Source organism: Chrysochloris asiatica, unplaced genomic scaffold, assembly GCF_000296735.1.
Source record: "Chrysochloris asiatica unplaced genomic scaffold, ChrAsi1.0 scaffold00003, whole genome shotgun sequence".
Classification (NCBI taxonomy): domain Eukaryota; kingdom Metazoa; phylum Chordata; class Mammalia; order Afrosoricida; family Chrysochloridae; genus Chrysochloris; species Chrysochloris asiatica.
In genome coordinates, this window is record NW_006408521.1 from 41375848 (window position 1) to 41391626 (window position 15779).

The window sequence follows — 15779 nt, forward strand, 5'->3', positions numbered from 1 at the left end:
CAGGGAGGGGGTGGCCTCTGCTTTGCCGACAGGAGTGATCAGACGGGACAGCTCCAGTTATCTCAGTCCTGGGTTTTGTCTTGGTTTAGAGGAGGCAAGGATGAGTTGTGCTCAGGAAAACTAGTGTTCCCTTCAGCCCTGAGGGGCTGGAGTTAAAGGCTTTGAACAGGAGCCAGGGGCGTTCCGGCGGCTCTTCTCCTCCTGGTCAGATCGCTTCCACTTTCAGTTGTGAACGAAAAACCAGGAAGTGGAGCCCGGTGAGCACGTTAGAAGGGCCAGCTATGACCTGAGTCAGAAAGCGCCAAACAAACCGAGGGAGGAGGCTCCGGGCTGGGGTTCTCTGCCCACATGGACACTCGGAAGCCTCCCCATCCCTGGACCAGTCAGGAATGAGGGAAGTGGGCCAGGGACTCCAGAGCCAGGAGGAGCTTGGAGCCTAGAAGCCCCATTCACAGGAAGCACTGAGAGATGCTGCCCCCTCCCAGGGTAAGGGGGCCGCCTTGGAGGGTGGGATGCACCAAGGGGTCTTGTTGGCCTGCGGGAGGTGTCCAAGGATGCCTCTGGACTCCTAGTTCCAGAACCTACCACCTGTTGTGTTCCATCTGCACACCAGTACTGTCCTGCCCCAGGCTCTGTGGGACCCTGTCAACCCTCTGTGGGAGGAGGGGCAAATGGCAGGGGGACTGGGAGGCAGGGCTCAGACTCCCTCCTCTTGCCTCTCTTGAGGGAGGTGACCCTTAACAGAGTCTCTTTCCAGGGTAGGGAGGGGGTGCTCAGGCATCTAACATAACTCCCCTCAGGTGGGCTGGGCTTTGCCTCAGCTTTCATGCTGAACTTCATTCTTATGATAAGGGCTGATGGATAGATGGGAGATGGCATGGCTTCTGAGTGAAATTGGATTACTTTTCAGGCATAGGGCCATAGGTTAAGACAAGAAGTGACTTGGGACCTGCTAACTTTTATGGGTATCAAACCTTTGCATTGGTCTGAAGGCAGGATGAAATCTACACCACCAGTTTGTAGGTCACTGATGTTCTAGAACAGAGGCAGAGTATTAAAAAAGAATGGTTTTATAAAAATAGAGTAATTGGTTTTGCTAGATCTCTTCTTATCTATCCTCACATGGAGTTACTCTGAAGCGGCCCCCTCCACCTGGCAAGTATCTGAGGAGAGTACAGAATGTTTTGTAAGAGAAGAGACATGACATCAAATCTTGTAGTCACCACTTGGTGGTGACTACACAATAGAAGGTACAAAACCCTAAATAAAACAAGTCACAAGTACAAATACTTATAGGACAGTTGGGTAAAATAGAGACAGATGTACAGTAGATGGGAAATAATTGGATGTGGGTGGTGGGCATGCTGGCAAAGTCCAGGGCAGACAAACCCACGAAATGTGTTCAAATTTAATGTTTTTAGAACATTGTCCAGACCAAATAATGCTTCTGTGAGACATTTAGCTAGGTCCTGACTTGAAGTGGTCCTCTCTCTTAGTTCAGATGGTAAATTCATGCGCGCGCACACACACACAGACACTATTAGTCTACCTTTGAGTACCTCAGTTCTAAACATGCACAGTTGCTACAGGGAGACTGGAGCTGGAGGAGGAGAGAGAATTGCAGGGGGAGAGGGAAGAGAGAACCACTGAAGAAGCACTAGCTGACAGTGGGTATTCTTCTATTTAATCCACATAAACTTGTAAGGTGGATGGTTTCCTCATCTTGTGGTTAAGCAGGTAGCCTCTGAGCAGATAAGCCTCTTTCCCTAGGTCACAAAGCGAATGATCACAAAGAGGGATTCTAGCTGCAGTCAGTCTGAAGGTAAAATCATGCTGTGTCCCCTCGTGTGCAGGGTTAGCCTTCCTTCTGATTTCCTGGAGTGTGTAGCTTGTAAAAAGATTTTCATTCAAAATGGCCTAAGCAGTTCACAAATGCATTACATACATTTCAAGGTTGGCGCTTTCCTCAAACTGGAAATACTATAGCTAACGTTCACTGAGCATGCTCTCTGGAGTAGCACTGTGCTTAGAGCATTAGGGGATTTTTCTCTTCTGGTCTTTGAAACCATCCTATGGAGGTTGGTTAGAGCTGAGGAAACCAAAGATTAGAAGTAAAGGAATCAGGCATATTATGAAGAGATTGGAGCCGGAATATGAACTCCAATGGTAAACACTGCCTCCGTTTTGGATGAACTTAGTGCAAAGTCCAAAGAATCAGATCTGGAAGAAATCTCTCTTTTGAAAGTCCTCTCATCTCCAGGTAGAGGAATTCCCAATTCAGGACTTGACAGCTTTTTAGAAACCAGGAAGGAAGTTTCCATTTTTCTCTGTCCCTTGTGCCTGGCTAGCAGATGCACTGACTCAGCCTCAGGTGACTATAATGATGGTTACAGGTTAACGTGCTACATATACACAGCCGAGAGCGTCAGCTTCATTCCTTCCCTTATGTGACTGAGCATCCTAAGGCTAGACGTGGCCTCTCACTCCTTCTCCAAACACAGTGTCTAACACTTACGAGGCTTAACTTAATGTCATTCGAATATACAGACATGATAAATAGGGACTTTGGAAGGTCAGGCAGCACATGAACTGGCTATGTCATATCAGTCCGTTTTGGGGGAGCTGGTAGTAGATGTCTGGGTCTTCTTGAAACATCCAAACCTAAGATTTGTGAACTTGTGTCTAGCTTGAGGCTGGAGGGAGAATGATGGGCCAGGATTCTCCAAAGATGAATCTAAACAAAGAGTCATTGAGATCCTTGGACATAAGTTGAAGGGCAGTTTAGTATAAAGACCATGAGTCTCTCTTCGCTTCGAGACACCTCAGAATAACTAATTACCACTGAGTCAATTCCAACTCATTGAGACCCCATGTGTGTCAGAGTAGAACTGGGTATCACAGGGTCTCCAGTGGCTGATTTTTCAGACGTAGAGCTTCAGGTCTTTCTTCAGAGAAATTTGTTGTGCAACCCAATATTGTGAATTCCCTGATGTTGACAAGGAGTGGAAAACTTTGATAATTGGAAGAGGGGAAAGGGTGTCTTTACTGAGGACTTGCCATGTTCTGGACAGTGTTCTAGAAGCTCTGCACTAATTACCCCTTTCATGTAGTGACTACTACGCCACCCCTTCTTGTGTAAGGGAAACGTGATGCTCGGTTGTCCCCAGGACAACACACTTGGTCATTGGTAGCGCTGGACAGAACTAGATCTGGTGGACTGTCAGTGGCCTTGAAATTTGCCCTCTGGAAAGGAGACTATTGGCAATAAAGCATGTGGTTTGTACTTTGAATGTCGTGGTATGACTCCTGACCATCACTCAGAACACGTAGTTTAAGGGCTGATTCTGCCAGATCTGAGGTAGGATGGCCTCTTCCATCACCCTGCTCTTATCCTGGCGTGGGTGATGGGGGACCTAGTACTTTGTCCAGCCTATCTTTTTACGGGTCCTTTTATCAAACCCAGTGAACTTCTGATACTGATTCTTCTTACCTGAGTCCTATCAGAATTCACTTGGTCAGCAACAGGCTCGGAACACATGTCGGGAGTGTTTAATGAGACCAGGTGTTTCTTAGGGTAGGGCTGCTGGACTATGATTCATTGGAAGCATAGAGGTGGTTCAAGGTTGAAACTGTCAATCTGACCTCCAGTGGGATTGGTCGGTGCCTGTCCCTGACCCATGGGTGACTTAACAGCCATCCTATGCTAGCTTTACAGGCTGATTTGAGAGGCTTTGGGTTTGACTTAAGGAAGGTTTTCCTGATAAGCCATTCAGCTGATGCCCCAAGGCTGTCTGGTGTTTGTAAACCAAAATGACTCGAGGCTCAATGTTGACAACGGGTCCTGGACTATGTCTCAGTCATCCTTCTTGAGACTGGTTTTCTTTTCTTTTTTTTCCTTTTCAACTGGAGATGACCTCTCCATCTCCCTCAGGAATGCAGCTTCATAATTTCCTCTCCCAGTGTCCCATGTGTCCCATGTCAGTTCTACCTCCGTCTCCACACCGAGTGTTCCCTTCCCCCCTCCCCACATACTCTTGAGCACTCAGTGTCCTTCATCTGCTTAGTCTCCATAGCCTCTCTCCCCTCTGCACGCTCATGCCACATACTGAATCATTCTACAAGAGTGTGATTCATTTTGTTTTATTGTGGCAAATACACGTGTAATAAAACCTTTGACATGTTAGCATTCTTCCCAAGTACAATTCAGTGACATTGTTTATCATGTTGTTCAACTCTCCCCTTTATCTATTTTCAAGTTTTTCCATCTCTCTTAACAGAAGTTCAGTGTCCCCTAAGCCATGAGTCCCTCTCTCCTCCTCCCTCCTGTGTGCCTTCGGTAACCAACCACTAACCAACTTTGGTCTCTGTGTCTTTAGTATTAGATGGACCCATGAATCCTCAGAGAGGAGGAATTCTGTCTTTGTGTTTGTCTCTTAGCACATGGCACAGTGCTGGGGTCTGTAACTAAGATCGTCCTGGTGGCATATGGGTTAAACATTGGGCTGCTAAAAGCAAAGTCAGTGATTCAACCCACTAGCCACTCCTGGAGACAAAAATGAGACCGTCTGCTCCCATAAAGATGTACACTTTCAGAAACCATTAGGAGGAACAGTTCTGCTCTATTCTCTAGGACCACTGTGAGTTCGTATCAACTCCATGGCAATGGCTTAGTTGCTGTTGTTAGATGTGATTGAGTCGATACTGACTCATAGCGAACTTACGCACAACAGAACGAAACGCTGCCCAACTCTGCACCAACCTCACAAGTGTTGCTCTGCTTGAGCCCATGGTTGCTGCCACTGTGTCAGTCCATTTTATTGGGGGTCTTTGCTGACCCTCCACTTTACCAAGTATGATATCCTTCTCCAGGGACTGGTCCCTCCTGATCATATGTCCAAAGTATGAGAGACAAACACTGGCCATCCTGGCTTCTAAGGAGCATCCTGGCTGTACTTCAACAAAGGTTTCTTTGTTCACTTGTTCAGTGGGTTCAAGTAAATTAAAAGTGCAGCATAGAGGTATCACCTAACACACGTTTCTCCAGTTTGCTCCTAACCCAGGGCATGTCCCATACAGCTCTTGTCCCAGAGGATCGTAATTGCCTGTGGAGATAGCTTTACCCTCAATGGGACCAGAAACTCCAAGGAGTGGCTTCCTCATGCTGAGTACACTGCCTGACACATGGTGGTGGTGGTGGTGTGTTCTTGAGTCGGTTCCAACTCTTAGCAACCCTGTTTAGGATTTCTGAGGCTATAAATCTTTACAGGACCAGAAAGTCTCAGGTTTCTCCCGCCGAGCAGCTGGTAGATTCGAGTAGCACAACACATAATCACGATGCTTACTAGGGTTCCTTTGCTATATGGTTGTTGCTACTGTTAAGTACCATCGAGTCGGCTCTGACCCATAGTGACCCTGTATAGATTTTTCAAGGAGCAATGGGTGAGCTTGAACTGCCCATCTTGTGGTTCAAACTGACTTTGCAGTCCAGCACATTAGCGCGCAGCACCACGCGCAAATATTTGAGAACACGCACAATACAGGTTGCCACCTAGCGGTTCTTCTCAAGGCACCAAGCCCCCGACTGAGGCAATCCCGGTCAGTTGTGACACACACCGTAAGAGGAGCTCACCAGCTCAGTGTGGGAAAGAAAGACATCAGTAAGGGGTCTTCTCCACCAGACTCACCTCCCTCATCTGCTCACGAATGGGGAGCCAAAGGGAAGGCACTCACTAGTTTTTCCAGAACTTCTACTCTATTACTTCAGAAAACAACACAGCCATCTAAACTGAAAAGTGGTGCAATACTTAAGTACTTGGTTACTAACTGAATAGTTGCTGCTTTGAAATTGCCTAGTGGCTCTGTGAGAGATAAGAACTGGTAGTCTGCTTCTGTAAAGGTCAGTTCTACTCTGTCACAAGGAGCTCTAGTAGCGTAGTGGTTACGAATCAGGCTGCTAACCTCAACGTTAGCGGTTCAAAACAACCAGCAGTTCTGCGAGATAAAGATGAGGCTTTCTGCTCCTGTAAAGATTTACAACCTTGGAAACCCTATGCAGGGTCGCTATGAGTTGGAACCGACTCCACAGCACATAATCAACACCACCACTCTGTCACATGGGGTTACTATTAGTCCAAATCAACTAGACTGTGCCTAGCAACAACAAGATGGAGCCTAGCAACAACACTGTGCTGGATGCAGTACAACCTAAGGGTGAAGACAGCCTGTGTCTCTGGTGTCCACACCCAGGGAGGCCTCTGGTCACAGCCCTCAGCCAGCTTCCCCATAGGGACATTGGTAAGAATAGCACGGTGTCCATTTCTGACAACCCTCCTCAGCTTGACTCAGCCCAGCAGCAAAAGCAGCCACCGATGCTTAGTCTTCCAAAGCCCCAGGGGATGATTCATGGGACGTTTCTGGGCCAGGGACCCTGTTGCAAACTTTGGCTTCACTCTTCCCTCCACCAGCTACTTTAAGAATTGGAGATGTTGCTGGACAATTGGGTGGTGGGATCAAGAGGTGGGGGTTTAGAATCCCTTAATTTTCCTATTATTAAAACAGCAGGCTGAACCTTCCAAGCATGAAATGTCTATCCCGTCACAGTGAAAATGACAAGGTTTTCCACTTGTCATGCTGGCTCCCTTTTAGGCCTCCAAGTCCCTGGGGAGATCATAAGAAGGCCTGAGGACATCCCTCTGGCTTCTGTGGGTCAAACACACTCGACACCTGGTGCCAAATAGGAGATCCCCCACCCTGCTTGGTGACACGGTGGCCTGAGCAGCAGAGCAGAGGTGAGTGGCTGAGAAGGATCTGTAGGCTTGTTGGCCAGGCTCTTACGCCAGCCTCTCTCAGCTTCTTGCGGTAACTGTTGAAAGACACACTTTTGGACCCCTCAGGGCCCCGTGACTCAGACTTTACCTTTGGTCTGTTTCTTATCTGCTAGAGAATGAATGAAAAGGTTTCTGCCCTCAGAGCTGCAGAGCAAGAGGCAGGACTTTGCTGGAGAAACCTGTTACCCATCATACAATGCGAAAGTGGGGTATGGAGTGTGGTTTAGTGGTAGAGAGTTGCACTTTGAGAATGAACACCAAGGTCTGTTTTCTCAGGACTCACATGAAACACCACCAACCAAGGTGGTAGAGCTTTCTAAATTAGCTGCCTGGGTCAGATGTAGAATGATTCTGAGTTAATTTTATTGTTTGCTTAAAACACACACACACACACACACACACACACACACACACACGGTTCCCTAATTAAAACTCAGAAAAGGCTTATTCTCACTTCCCTAATTAAATAAAATTCACCTCGGTCATACTTCCAATCCTCTTTCCTTGCAGTATACTTTCTGTGAAACAGGACATTATTCAAATTAGACATTGTGCAAACACCGTATTACATACAGACAGTTCCCACACAATTCATAGTTTAACTGCCACAAAGCCTGTTACAGTAAGACTTCATGGGCGCGTGCAGATAGCTGAATGTTGTCTTCACTAGACACAGGCCAGCCTTGCTGAGTGTGCAGCTGAGCTGGCCAGGGCAGGGGCTGTACCTGCAGTGGGGATGTGTGAATGGCCGTCACCACCCTATTACCGCAGTCACTTCCTAATCATGTGCAGCTATCTGCCACTCCAACCTAGGAGCCCACAAGCACCCCAGGTCGGCTGGTGGCACAGTCTCCCCAAACAGAAGTGGATGAGTCAAGGTAGGTGGTGCCCTGAGCAGCAATGAAAGGCTGAACGGCTGTTAAGGGGGTGACTGAAGCCAGGAGGAGGGAAAGGAAGTACAGGATGTGGTGTTACAGGGGTTGAGATGCACCCCAAAACTCTGCTGCTCTTTCACTCTGGGGGTTTGGAGCCTTTACAACTATTGGTGGTGGTGGCAGTGTTCCATCCAGTCAGTTCTGACCTATAGTGACCCTGTATAGGGATTCTGAGGAGCAGCTGGTGGGTTTGAACCGCCAACCTTGTGGCTCACAGTCCAGGTCTGATCCTATGGTGGAACCCCAGGAGTCCTAAAACTATGAGGGGGAAGTAATAAGTAAAGGGGGCGCTGCTTTCTCTTATAGAAATTAAAACAACTGATAGAGCCACAGCTACCATCTGGAATGGAGACTTGTACTATGGAGTCTGGTGTGGTGGTGTGGGATACAGCACTGAAGTGAAAGATAGGCTTGAACCACAAGGTCAGAGGCTCAAACTCACCAGCCGCTCTTTAGAAACCCTGTCCAGGGTTGCTATGAGTCAGTACCGACTTAACGGCACTTAACAACAACGTCTATAGAGGAGCCCTGGTGTGGAACTGTAGGATAAGTACTGGATTACTAACCATCCGATCAGTAGTAAAAACCCACAACAGCTCCTTGGAAACCCTATACCGGGTTCTTATGAGTTGGAACCAATCAATGGCACTTATACTAGAAAACCACGAAACCAACTTATGATGAGCCCATGTGAGTCCGAGTCGAGCTGTGCTCCATGTTCTTCGGTTCTGCAAAAGCAGCTCACCAGGCCTTTCTTCTGAGGTGCCTCTGGATGGACTTGAGCATCCATCCTTTCTGTTAGCGGTTGAGCATGTTAACTATTTGTACCACTCAGTCTTGTCAAACTCCCCAGTAGAATGCAACTCCATAAGGTTTATTGCTGAATTCCCAGCACCTGGACCAATGCTCGATACGCAACTCTTAAACTATCTTTTGACCAAAGGATTGAATGCCCAGAACTTTCAGAAAAGTCCATTCCTAATGTCTACTCTTTGATGTGTTGTTGCCCGAGGATTTTTCTTTCAGAACAACTCATGGGTATACAATTCAACACAGCTGGGAACACACTGCACTGCACACATTGCTTTTGATTCTGCTTGGCAATCTATCCTGGAGCTCTTTTTCATATCAGTACCACGGATCTATTTTTTAATACCTGCTGGGAGTTCCATTCAGCAAAACTGTTGTAATTTACTTCGTTTCTCTTATGTCAAGCAATGCTTTCCTGAGCTCTTAAATTATAAACAATCCTATAATCTTAACTGTAATAGACATGATTGTTAACACCTTAACCTCTGTGCCAGGTAGTGTTCTAAGCACTTTACACTCTTTTAGTCCTGGTTACAACCTAGTAATGGAGATCTCATTGCTTCCATTTGACCGATGATGAACTACACAGAGATTAAGTAATCTACCCCAGGTTATTTAGAAGATGGCCAATCAGGGTTTGAATCCATATAGTATGACCTAATGAATCCTTGAAGGATGCAAACGGTTACTAGCTGGAAGGTCACTTTGAACCCTCCAAGAGGTTCCTCAGAACACAGGCCTAATCTTCTACTTCCTAAAGATCACAGTCTAGAAAAATCAATGAAGCACAGTTATACTCTAAAAACATAACTAGTCTGACCCACGAGCCCAGATTCTTAACCAATACTTCATACTGTCTTCTGCAATGAACTTTACGGAGCTGATCTCTTTCTACAGGATAAATGGCTGGTAGAATTACTGGGTCAAAAGGCATACATTTTAAATTGTGGTAGGGGACAATGGACTCATCTCTAAGGAGGCTGTACCAAATTTATATTTCCACAATAAACCTTGCAAAATTGATCATGACTAACCTAATGGGCAGAAAAGACATTTCATTTAAATTTGCATTTTTAAAAAAGGTAACAGCAAAGTTCAATGCTAACTTCAAGTAATCTGTTTTCCTATGACATCTCTGGTCATGCACTCTGCCCTTTGCTTTATTAGACCACATTTTATTTTAATTGGCTTCTAAGCATTCCTTAGTAAGGAAATTAGTCTGGGCCTATCTAAGTTGTTTGATATTTCTCAGTTTATCTTTTAACTTTTCTGCAGGACAAATATTTAAAAAAATTTTTTTTATGTAATCAAACTTGCTAACATTTTTATTTATAGCTTCTAGGATTTGTATATGTCTTGGGTCATCCCCATGCTAAGATTATTACAACCAAATACAAAAATTTCACACGTACTTTTTTGCCTAAATACTCTTATGGTTGTAATTGTTATATATGTAAGTTTTAGGTCTATATGCAATTAATTATTTTTTTATAAGGAGTGAGGCAGTGATACAGTAATTATGTTATTTTCTCTAAATGACCAGCCAACTGTCCCAACATATTTATTGTAAATGAAAATAACCTGTCTTTGTTGATTTGAAATGCAATTTAATATATGATAAGAATGGCAGTCATGGTATCTATTTTAGGATTATTTTGTTAAATTAATTTCTTATTGTGGGTTAATGCACTGGACTACAAGGTCGGTTTGAACCACAAAGTCGGCAGTTTAAACTCACCAGCTGCTCCTGGAAACCCTATATGGGGTCACTATGAGTTGGAACCGACTTGACAGCGCTTAATAACAACAACAATAACTCTATAGTTGTTGCGGAGTGCCACTGAGTTGATGCTGATGCATGTTGTTGTTGTTGTTAGGTGCCATCAAGTAGGTGCCAACTCATAGCGACTCTGCACAACAGAATGAAACACTGCCCAGTCCTACGCTAAACTCACAATTGTTGCCATGCTTGAGCCCATTGATACTGCAACTTTGCCAGTCCATCTTGCTGAGGGTTTTCCTCTTTATCTCTAACCCTCTCTCTACCTTACCAAACATGATATCCCTCTCCAGCAACTGATCCCTCCTCACAGTATGTCCGAAGTATGAAAGACAAAAGTTTGGCCATCCTGACCTCTGGCTGTACTTCTTCCAACACAGATCTGTTTGTTTATAGGATTCTTGAACCTGTAAATCTTTGGGATAGCAGAAAGTGCCATCTTTCTCTGCAGATTGGCTGGTAGGTTTGAACTGCTGACCATGTGGTTAGCAGTCCAGTGTTTATCCTACAGAGCCAACATTTGGTAAAATGTGTGTTAAGTGCTGGCAAGTCGGTTCCTACTATAGCGACCCTGTATGGAGTGGCTGGTGGGTTTGAACTGTTGACCGTGTGGTTCAAACTGACCTTGTGGTCTAGTGCTTTATTCCACAGTGCCATAGAAAGACCCCGTGTTTTTCTGGGTGAACCATAAAATCAGCTCTTGGGTCTCAGGAAGTCCTATTGGATTTCTTAGGGATACATCAAATGTATAAGTACACCTAGGACCATGAAGCTCCCTGACTGCTCCAAGGTATGTCTTTTCCATTTTTCAGATCTTCTTACGTCTCTTGAATCTAAACTTTGTTATGTAGGCTTTACACACTTATTTTTATATATACTATTGTGAGTGGCAGAGTACTGGTGTGATGCTGTGGGTTAATATGCCGGACTGCGAAGCCTTTTGAACTGCAAGGTCGGCGGTTCAAGCTCACCAGCTTCTTCTTGGAAACCCTATACAGGGTCACTATGGGTTGGAATCGACTCAATGGCATTTACCAACAACAACCATTGTGAGGCGAGGAGCTTTGGTAGCGTCGTGGTTACAAGTCGGTCTGATAACTTCAAGGTCAGCAGTTCGAAACTACCAGCGGTTCTGTGGGAGAATGATGAGGCTTTCTGCCCCCGTAAAGATTTACAGCCTCGGAAACCCTACACAGGGTCGCTATGAGTCGGAACCAACTCCACGACACATCACTACTACCATTATGAGTGGCATTTTTTTTCTGTTATCTTTTAATTCATTATTAGTATGGGAATACAAGAAAGTTACTGACTTTCTTCTGGTCACTGATTTTGGTAACTAACCACCTTACTGATTTATCTGTGGTTTTTAATTGCCTTTAGATTTCTTAGAGGACTTTTTAGAATTTCCTTCCTTCTGAGATGAGTTTATTTGTTTTTAGTTGGGAAATATGACCAGAACATTTTATTTCCAATCTGAATGGATCTTGACCCATTTGATCTTTGAATCATTTTAAAATACTGAAATAACTGCTATGCAGCCTCCTTGGAGAATCGATGTTTTTCTGTAATGGCTTTCCTCAGTTTGAGTTTTATGTAATGGGATCATTGTCTCAAATAATTTTCTCTTTTATTTCCCTAGTAAAAGAAAACCATATATGCAGAAAGGCAAACTGATGAGGGAAAGCTGCAAGCCCCTATCCCCACCCTAGGTCTCTGAGGAAATTAGGTAAGGGATATTGCAGTAGACCACAATCTGGCTCTTGCATTGTTACTTATCAGACCCTTAACTGATAGGATCGTGATGCTAATTGGTTTACCAGGTCCTATTAACATTTGCTATTTCTTTGGACTTTGCCTAGAAATATATTGACTATCTGGTTGCAGATGGAGACAGAGGCCTTTTAAATGGGGAGTGGTAGGAATATAGGGAAAATGACAATAACGTCTGGATTAGCAATTTGAAGTCTAGCCCAGAAAGCAAAATTAATTTGCACCTGACCCAAGTCATGATATTTTCAGTTGCCTCATACATACCATGTGAAATTTGGACCATGAATAGGAAGACCATAGAGGAATTAATGCATTTTCATTGTGGTGTTGGAGAAGAATATTAAAGGTACAAAGGACTGCTAAAAGAACAAATTAAACTGTGTTGGAAGTACAGTCAGGACAGTGAGACAGTATGTCTCATACTTCAGACATAATCAAGAGAAATCAGTGCCTGGAGAAGGACGTTATAAGTGGTAAAGCGGAGGGTCAGTGAGAAGAGGAAGACCCCGACAAGATAGATTGACATTGTGGCAACAGCAATGAACTCAAGAGTAACAACAATTGTGAGGAGGGTGCGGTGTTTCGTTTTGTTGTGGAAAGGGTCATTGAGTCAGAGCCAACGTGACGGCATCTAATAACAACACAATAACATACCCACCATCCACCTGTTACTTTGTGCTACTGTGGTGGTTTGTGTGTTGCTACAATGCTGAAAGTTGTGCCACCGGTAGTTCAATTGTTAGTAGGGTCAACCATAGTAGTCAGTGGGTCTTCCAGAATAAAAAAACAGTAGGAAGTAAGGCCTGGTGAACTACTTCCAAAAATGAGAAACCCAATGAATCATGACAGAACATTGTCTGGTACAGTGCTGGAAGGTGAGCACTCAAAATACACAATGGCTCCAACAATGACCCTACAAATGTGAAGGTGGCACAGGGTCAGGCTATGTTTTGTTGTACATGGGGTCACCATGAGTCAGAGCTAACAACAAAAGTAGCACACACTCCTCTTTGGAGTCATTATGAGCTGTAAAGACCAGCCATTGATTCACTAGGAGTAAGTATATTATTCGTAATATGGAAGAATGGGTTAACTAATTGGGTGCAAGAACTTGAGGACTCTCATTCCCTTTTTAATGAGGTGTGTATCACCATAGGATGAGTCCATACATGCAAGAGAAAAGAAAAGCCAATTAAATCCAAATGAGTATGTGCCACTTTCTAGAAAACAGATTTTTAAAATAAAGTTTATAATTGCAATTGAAATCTAATTACTACATAGAAACTAATTAGTTCTTCAGGCCTAAAAGCAAAGAGAATTTGCCTTATTGTCCTCTGAATTCCAGAAGCCCTGGGTAACAGAATTGTTCATTTCCAGGCTGGACTTTCTGCCCAGTTACGTCATAGATGACCTCATGCAATAAGATCCGTCTTGTAGAGCCTCCTCCAGGTCTGTAGAAATAGTGATCTGAGGGGCCCTTGATGTGTGTTAGAAACACACTCGTTCACCACCCCTGCCCCTAGCTCAGTATCTTACCAAAACAATGACTTGAGAGCAGCTGTCTCAAGACTGACCAGAGTGACTTTTGATGATGTGAGATTTGGGAATTTGGGGGTTGGGGGGAGGGTAGAGTTTTACTGAGGGAAAAATGAGTTCACTCAGAGTATTTAAAACAGACCATTCTGAACCATATCTCTAAGGAGTGTTCATTTAGTCAACTCGTTGAAATTTTACTAAGTACTAGACATAGTGCACAGTCCTGGTGTGGCTCTGTAAGATAGACACAGGATCACAACTGCAAGATCAGTGGTTCAAACTCACCAACCGCTCCTTGGAAACCCTGCACAGGGTTGCTATGGGTTGGATTTGACTCAACAGCACTTAACAATAACAAGACATAGTGCAGAGCTCAGGTAACGTAGTAGGTTACACATTGAGCTGCTGACCTCGGGGTCAGCAGTTTGAATCCACCAGCTGCTCTGAGAGAGAAAGATGAGATTTTCAACTCCTGTAAAGATTTACAACCTCAGAAACACTATACAGGGTTGCTATGAGTCAGAACTGACTCCACAGCACACAACCATCAACCAAGAGACATAGTGCCGGTATTAGAGGCACAGCATTGGATAGAACAAAGACCCTTGTTTTCATTCGCATATCTGCTGGGTGGGAGAGTAGATGATAATGGAAAAGGATGATTTCTTCTAGCTAGTTCTGCTGTGGAGAAGAGAAAGCCAAGCCAATGATAGTAAATTGTGTAGAGTTTCCAAGGAACGTCTGGTGAGCTTTAACCATCAACCTTGAGATTCAAATCAACCTTGTATCCAGCTCATTAACCCGCAATACCATACCATGGCTAGAGTTACCCTAAAAGATTCTTAGCAATAAATACAGTTGACTGAAAACGTGAATGTTAGAATGCCCCTTGCTGTCAAGTGGGTTCCAACTCATAGGATAGAGTGGTACTTCCCTAGAGGGCTGCCAAGGGTGCATATGTTTACAGTAACAGATTGCTACACCTTTCTCCCACAAAGTGGCTGGTGGTTTCAAACTGGCAATCTTCCAGTTCCAGCCAAGCATTTAACCACCACACCATTGTTGTTGTTTTATGAAGTGCTGTCAAGTTGGTTCTGACCTATAGTGATCCTGTATAGGGTTTCCAGTGAGCAGCTGGTGAGCTTGAACTGCCAACCTTATAGTTCAAATGGCTTTGCAGTCTGGTGCATTAACCCACAGCTCCACACTGAGTAGAAGGAACCACTTAAAGACTTTATCCATAGAAAAGAAAACTAATGAAGAAAAGCTGTCCAGATCCACAAAGGGACAAAATCCAAGGTAGCTTAGTAGTTACATGTTGGGCTGCTAACCTCAAGGTCAGCAGTTCAAAACTACCAGCCATTCTGTGGGACAAAGATGAGGCTTTCTGCTCCCGTAAAGATTTATAGCCTTGGAAACCCTATGCAGGGTTGTTATGAATCAGAACCGACTCCACGGCACTCCAATAACACCATGACTACCACCAAGTAAGGGGTGGAGCTAACCTAGAAGCCTGGGAGCTTGTGAGGAGGTATGTAGATGGATGGAGTCCTCCAACTAGCTTAGGAGTAAAGCATACTGGGAAGAAAAATCATACTTGCCAGAACCACTAAACTTATCCATCGTGTGTGTTACTCAGGGACTCCTTCCTACACTGGCAGGGGTTTTATTTTGCAGAAGACAATGAAAGATGTATTCAGTTTGTCAACTGAACTCACTTACTTACTGTCTACTATTGCTAGCCAGGCATCCCACTGAAGGAGGAGATGCACACAATTCCAGTTGCCCCCATACCACTTTTTTTTTTTTTTTTAATGCAAGTAAAATTCACATTGCATAGACTTCATTTTTAAAGTGTATAATTCAGTGGCATTTATTGCATTCACGATGCCGTGTAACTATCGGCTCTCTCTAGTTCCAAAACATTTTCACTATCTCAAAAAGAAACTCTGAATTCATTAAGTGGTCCATTTCCCATTCTTCCCTCCCCTCAGTCCCTGGTCAACATCTGCTTTCTTGCTTTCTGTCTCTACCAATTTAGTTCTTCTGGACATTCCAAGTAGAATCATACATTGTTGTTGTTGTTAAGTGCCATCGAGTCGGTTCCGACCCATAGCG

General features: G+C 44.4%; 1 protein-coding gene across 1 annotated transcript in view; it reads left to right on the forward strand.

Moving 5' to 3' along the window:
- The first annotated feature begins 348 nt into the window (after positions 1-348).
- Positions 349-15779, forward strand: part of ACSL5 (acyl-CoA synthetase long-chain family member 5) — a 62286-nt gene continuing 46855 nt past the window's right edge. The window contains 2 exon segments of the mRNA XM_006831342.1: positions 349-436; positions 439-486. Of these exon segments, the coding sequence (XP_006831405.1) occupies positions 349-436; positions 439-486 (136 nt within the window).